The sequence below is a fragment of the Helianthus annuus genome, chromosome 10 (genome assembly GCF_002127325.2).
Source record: "Helianthus annuus cultivar XRQ/B chromosome 10, HanXRQr2.0-SUNRISE, whole genome shotgun sequence".
NCBI classification, from domain to species: Eukaryota; Viridiplantae; Streptophyta; class Magnoliopsida; order Asterales; family Asteraceae; genus Helianthus; species Helianthus annuus.
The window spans coordinates 92,268,257-92,275,613 of NC_035442.2; the positions used below are offsets into that span (position 1 = coordinate 92,268,257).

Here is a 7,357-nt window from a genome sequence, read left to right on the forward strand (position 1 = left end):
AAAACTTTCTTCAAACTCTCCACGAACAACCAGTGCTTCTAAATAGACTTTTGCTTGAAGCCTGGTTATCCTGCACATGCAAATGAACTTAATTAGTTTAGAATTAAAACCAAATCCATATCGGATTTAGGTTGTCCAAATTCATCAATAAATGAAACAACAGTCCATTCACAATCTCTTTTAGCATCGAATGGTTTCAAAATTTCCACCGGCGTAGAAACTTCATTTGAAACTTTAGTTTTCCATATTTTCTTTGGTTTCGCAACTGTTTGATGAATAACTTTCTTCTCCACTCTTCTCTCCTCTATCCTCAGATTTGTATCTGATTGTTGGTGCATATTTCGTACGTCTGCCACTGTGCGAATAGTTAGATAGAGCGTGTGTTGAATATTGTATAGAATAGAGAAAGTTGGACACGGTTTTGATAATGTAAAGGTCCATCCGGATGGATGACCATCCAGTCGGATGACCATCCGGTCGGATGACAATCCGGACGGATGGACACATAGGTAGTTGTCTATAAATAGGGACTTGGGGTTCCCATTTGGACAAGCTTTTGGTCCCTGAGGGGAAATGTTGTCCAACTGGTCTCGTGGTGCTGTAAACGTTGAATAATCAATAGAGACCAGATTGTAAGTGACTGCTCAGTGTCGTTTCTATCTTCTACTCCTTTCTTAGTCGTAATAAACGCACCGAACACGTCGTTTCGGGACCGAAGCTCCGTCAAACTCACCGGATCCTGGAGTCAGAACTGATGATTGCCTTTTACTTGACGGATCACTCTTAGTTGAGTAAAACGAATCTTCAGAACTGTTATCTGACTCATCTATTGTATCCGAGGACAAAATCTTCTTCAAATACTCTCTAACTTTATTTCTCTTCTTCCGCAATCTATCTTTCTGCCCTTGTGATAATTTGACTTTTTGATCTTTTGGCTTTTCTTTTGTTTTCTCAATTTTCTTCTCTTCTTTCTTTTTCTTAGCCTTCTTGTGAGATTTATCCACCGATCTTCTCTTTGATCTCATTGGACAATCTTTGGCAACATGAACTTTGATTTGACAGTTATAGCATCTTCTCGTCTCAAATCTCTTACTCCGGCAGTTAACAACAATGTGTCCATTTTCTCCACAATTGTAACACACCCTGTTATCGTAACAGTCTTCTCTTTCAGAACAAACACTCAAATCATAACACTTATTTGATGTGTAATAGTCATCATTCCATTTTCTTCAGTAAGCTTGATTTGCCTTTTGAGCATTGTGGTCAAAACTGCACCACTTATTACCAACTTTGTGAGTTTTGATTTTCAACTTTTTGTAGATTTTTACTTTTATAATGATTGGATGATTGTACTGATGATCTTTTATTGTAATTTTGAACATTTTTTGAATTTTTAGAATTTTTAATATTTTCATATTGTTTTTGTTCCCCATTTTTCTGAGAAGTTGAACAATCACCTTTTTCAGCAAATGGTGGAATGGTTTCTTTAAATTTTTCTTTTAATTTCAAAAATATTACTTTTTTATCATTTTCACCATCGGTATTATCATCATAATTTGTGACATTATCACTTATTTGTTTCTCGACTGAGGGAGTTTTATCTTTAGTGTTATCAGGTATAACTATTTTTTTATTTACCTTTTCCTGGTGGTTTATACCCAATACCACGTTTACAAAAATCATATTCATTCTCCCCAGTTTCTTTATTTTTCATGATCGGTTTTGGGACCATATGATCTAGCACTAAAGACAAGACAACAAAACCTTTCGATTTATTTTCTAAATCCTCGATTTTATTATTAGCAATCTCAATATCTTGTTCAAGTTGAGTTATTTTCTCAAGATGCGAGTTTATCGTAATTTGTTTTTCAAAATCATTTTTTTTAAAACCAATTTTTCATTTTCTAAAATTTTTATTTGATTTTTTAAATCTTTTTCATTTTGTTTTTAATTTTTATTTTCTAATGTCAAACTCTCTGCATCTTTCAGAAGTTTGACATTTTCTGATTTGATTTTATCACATTTTAAGCACAACGGTTTAGAATATGAAGCCTCATTTGTAGATATAACTTATTCTTTGACTACACTATTCTTGACCACCATCTTTTCATTCTCCTTCTTTAACCTTAAAGCTTTCTTCTTTTCAACTTCTTTTATCTTCGACTCAATCATATCGATGAAATCATTTTCATGATAAAAATACGAATCGTTTCTTATTCTTCTCAATACTTCATCATTCTTTCTTTCAGAGGTTTTATAGACATCATATTTATTCATTTCAGAAAATATTTTTTTTATATCTATCCAACCCTTCTTCTAAATCCTCATCATCTTTTATTTTAAAATTCTCAAATCTTTCTCGTATACTCTCTGGATTTTTATACCTTTGATAATCAATTTCTTGCATTTTAACAAATTTTGTCAACAAAACAATTTTTTATCTCGTTTAAACAGACAAAACTCTTTCGTGTGAATGTAAACCTTTTGTACGAAATAGTCTCTTTCGTGCGAATGAGACTGATTCATGCGAAGGTAATTACTTCCGTGCAAACGAAAATAAATTTAAACAAAAGAAATAACTCTCGTGCGAACGAGGGAATTCAAATGGATGAACCACTTTCGTGCGAACATGGCTCTCGTTCGTGCGAATGACAATTTAAAAAAAAACAATTTAACTTCCATACAGATGTACTAGGTTCGTGCGGACGAGCTCTAATCCGTGCGAATGAGTACTTCCGTACGGAGATGAAAAATCTGGTTTTTCTCGTTTTTGAAAATTTCGGCATGAAAACGTTTGAATTTTAAGTTGTTTTTACAATATGTTGTACAAAATGGATTTTTTAACAAATCTTGGAAAAATAAGTCCAGTTTAACCATGAAAATTATGAAAAACAAGAAAATGTGTAGAAAGAATGTTCTAATTGTCCAAGTCTTAGTTTTAGTAGATATCAGTCGCCTACTCTGATACCACTTGTAGGAGGCTATTTATTTAAATTACTTTTTAGTTTAAAAATATTTTTGTCAAAACAAAATGAAATTATTAGGCTAGGGGTCAATAGAGGTCTAGTATCAAGTGTCGCTAGATCGTATCCACAGTTCGATGCTCGGACTTACTTGAATTACTACTTACGACCGGTACACTTGCCGGTAGTGTGTGGTTTACGAGTTTTTCCAATTTTTAAAACTTTTTGAATTTCATTATGACATATTTCACACATCAAGGGTTTAGGTAGTTAATGAAGTTAGTGGTAGTTGGGAGTTGGAAAAAGGTGAAAGAGAGTTTAAAACAAAATATGTGAAAGTTGCGCTGAAATTTCCCGTCCACAACATCCCATGCGAAGGCCAGTGTACACGAAGGCCACCTGCGTGTGGCATGAAGGTGAGCCTTCATGTGTCTTTCGTTTATGTGGGAGGGTGAAGGCCTCCTTCGTGTGGCAAGAAGGCCACGAAGGTTGTCGTGGTGCCCTTTGTGTGCCTTCAGCCCAAAGTGGTGGAGTTTGGGTTATTTTATGCTGTTTTCTCATATTTTAGCCCGTTTTTAGGTATTCCGAGTGTATCAAAGTATGTGAATGTAATGTCGTATGATTGGTAAATCCAAGTATTTCAAGTATCGGTTTTTGCGTATAAACATGTATTCGAGATTGTAGCGTATAACATAAGTATGTAACACGTATATGTTTAAAAAAACGAGTTTCCATTATTATCAAAGCCTTGAATTACAAGATTGGAAATGAAATACGAATACGAAAAGGTTACAAGTTTCTAAAAATAGAATACAATTACAACTTTCTAAATAAGGAAAATATGAAAATGCGAAGCGTTACAAGATTGAAACCCACAATGACTGTCTGGACCAACATCTTGTATACACGAGATGTAACGGTGTAACACTAATGGAATCTGTGGCTTAAACCTTTCGATGCTTAACAAGTTCTCGTCCCCCATGATTAATGGAAACCCATGATCATCCGGTGTTTCCTTCTTTTTAGAAGTCATTGAACGACTTCGTTGCGGTTTGGGTTTTTGAGACTTTACAACCGAACCATTTCCACGAGAGCCCTGTGACGGTACGTGTGAGCTATGTCGGGGAGCATCATACCTATTTTGTCTGGAACCTGCAAAGGAGCTGCTTGCCTCACCAAATGAGTTGTTTTTCGCAGCTTCGTCTATCCTCGCAACTTCTTCTAACCTTTGTTGTACTTTCTGTGATGTTGGGCGACCGCGAGTATCTTATTGGACAACCGGTGGTTTCTTAGTAGATTTGGTTAGGGTCAAGTCCGCTTTTATCTTTGAAATCAATATTTTTTCTGAGTTAGGGGTACGACTCTAATTGTTGCCATACAATATTGAGCTCTTCTGCCACATCGACCTCCACATCCATCAGTTTACAAGGTAGTAAGTTAAGCTTACGCCAGAATACATCTACTTTTTCGAGTTATATCTTACGCTCTGCACAGTTAAATCAATGCAGTGTTTAAGCTACACAAATCTTTCTAAATCACAAAAGGGTTGTAGATTTAAGATTTATTACTTGTACGTGTGTAATGTTGCAGCCGACAAGCACACGACAACCCACAACTAATCCATATCTGGTAACCACATAGTGTATGAAATTTCTTCAACACCTCTAGCTTCCTATATAACTCTCCTTCCATCAAGTCAAGTGCTTTATGGTAAACATTTTTACGTAGGTTGTCAAATAGTGGTAGTCTATGGTGGTTCATCGGTTTTTCGATGCTTGGAACTATATCCATGACACATTCCACTATTCAGTCCAACAAGCTCCTATCTCGAACGTATCTCTTCAAATTAGTGTGCTGGCTCTCAACTCTATCGGTGGTACGCTGACCAAAGTTGCGACTCTTATTAGTCCACGCAAAAACGAACATTTATTTATAGTCTCTGAGCCAGTTATCATACACATAGTTAAAGACCCCTGCAAAAAGTAAAATAATAAATTAAATATACATGTGTGTAAATATAATGGAAGATGTGAGTCATTTGTTGAAGACAAACTTACTTAAATGGTTGCAAGCCATAAGTCGCTTATAGAGCTTGCACAAGTTGTAATCGTATATCGGTTCTAAAGGAGACTCACACAATGTCCCCCAGAATGACAGAAATTTCTCCCAATCTTTGTTATTGAAGGCTTTCTTGCAATGTTTACAGATATTCTGTTAGATGTGAACCCTGCATCGATATCTAGAGGTGTTCGGGAATATTTTAGCACATGCGTTCATTAAGGCTAGCTCTCTATCCATTACAATCACACATGGCTCCATACATTCATTCAACATTGACTTGATCCTTTCAAGCACCCATACTATGACACCCCAGGAAAACCATGCAACTTAACTAGCTTCCTCAGTGAGTACGTGCTAAATTTCGGGACAAAATTTCTTTCAACTTGGGGATAATGTGACAACTCGTATTTCAAACCTCTCTTTGTACAGTGATGTAACCAGTGAGAACGTTATGTGATTATATGAACTTGGTTGATTAATTGAATGTTATGTTATATGTTTATGTGTAGCGAATATAAACGAACCGGTCGCACAACACAACCCGATCGCACAAGCCCTGTTGGGCCGCACAACTTGTACTCGAATAAAAAAGGGGCAGCCCAAGTACGGGTTCGGCCCACTACCTTGTGTCGCATAAACCATGAGGAGGGTGTATACTCCTCATTAGTTGCAAAACACCTAACACACACAAAACCCTATTCTCCCCTTCTCTCCTCTCGAAGCCGACGGCAAACACTCCCATCTCTCGAAGCTTTCTTGCTCGGATTGATTCCATTCTTCTCTCAATCGGTTAGTGTTTATAATTATCGGTTGTATGTTAGATGATGTTATGATCTATATGTATTACATGATGATTTAGTGATATCTTGTGATTAATCATGATATAAACTGCTAATGGTTGATGTTCATGTAATCGGCTCTCATGTAGATGATAATTAGAACCGAATGTAAGTAAGTCGGCTGTGATGTGTTTGAACTCCGATGATATGTGATGATCCTAGTGTTAGATCCGATTGAATGTCATGATAGGTTGTTTTCATGATTCGGATGTTAATTAGGGTTTATATGAGTTTCGTAATAAAAACCTTGTTTTGATCGATTAAGGGTTGGTTAGAAACGGTTGATTGTGTTGATTGATTGTGTGCAAATATGGAAACGGTTAAATTGGTCAAACGAATTGATTGGAATTAGTAACTGACTTGCATGATTTAAGGAGATATGCTACAAATCGCACAAGCTTGTCGATCGCACAAGATCTGATCCGATCGAACAAGCTCTGGTTGCACAAGACAGCCGCACAAGATCAGTGCAACTGCTAATACACTATGTATAGCTTAGGATTGCATCATCGCACAAGACAGTGCCGATCGCACAAGTCTTGGGCTACACACAATATGGACTTTAGTATACCGATTGGGCCTTGAAGCCCAGAACCCAGTCGCACAAGATTAAATGGATCGCACAACTCGACTCATGTTTATTAGTTGGGCCGTATACATTTTGGACTGCTTATGTTATTTTGGGCCGGTATGGTTTGGATCACACAACCTGTTATGAGTCGCACAAGATGTGCTGGACGCACAACAGGTTGGGCCGGATACCATTGGGCTTCGATGGGTGAATCGTACAAGGCTGTTAGACTTGTACGAGCCCAATCTTTTGAATCGCACAAGTATGAATATGTTATGTACTGGACTATTAATGTGCTGCCATGATCAATACGTGTTCGTAACCTATTACCTTATGTGTAAACTTACGTGCACTACTTGAACCAAGACCTGACTCGTATGGTAACCATGTTAGGACGTGGTTGACCCCTTATAGCTCAAGTAACCTTTTCGTGTATCTGCCGAGCAAACCAAGGTGAGTTCACACTTCCAAGGCATGGGATTCGCGGTGGGTTGGGAATGGGATTGTATGACTACCCATATTTTCATTACTACTAGACTACTTAACACCATCCTCGGTTTGGGAAGGACGCCAGTGCTAAAACCTACGTACTATTGTCCTCGGTTTGGGAAGGACGCCAGTGCTAAAACCTACGTAAAGCCTACGTACTATTGTCCTCGGTTTGGGAAGGACACCGGTGTTAGAACCTACGTAAAACCTACATACTATTGTCCTCGGTTTGGGAAGGACACCAGCGCTAAACCTACGTACTCGCTACATACTGTCCTTGGTTAGGGAAGGGCACTTACGTAAAACCTACGTAAACTCATATTCACCGTTGTCCTCGGATTGGGAAGGACACCTATAGATACAACTAGTCTAGTATATACAACATGGGAAGCCCCACTTATTATTGTAAAGGTTTGGAAACAAAGATACTGGGT

The 7,357-nt window shown here is 37.5% G+C and overlaps 1 protein-coding gene across 1 annotated transcript; it reads right to left on the minus strand.

Annotated features, from left to right (window-relative positions):
- Nucleotides 1–674: 674 nt before the first annotated feature.
- On the minus strand, nt 675–1,025 carry LOC110882313 (arginine/serine-rich protein PNISR-like). Its single transcript, XM_022130365.1, has one exon. The coding sequence runs from the start codon at nt 1,023–1,025 to the stop codon at nt 675–677; it is 351 nt and encodes a 116-aa protein (XP_021986057.1).
- Nucleotides 1,026–7,357: the final 6,332 nt, after the last annotated feature.

What these genes read in the sequence shown, in the direction of transcription:
- LOC110882313 (XM_022130365.1), bottom strand. Translation starts at nt 1,025, where the DNA reads ATGAGATCAAAGAGAAGATCGGTGGATAAATCTCACAAGAAGGCTAAG.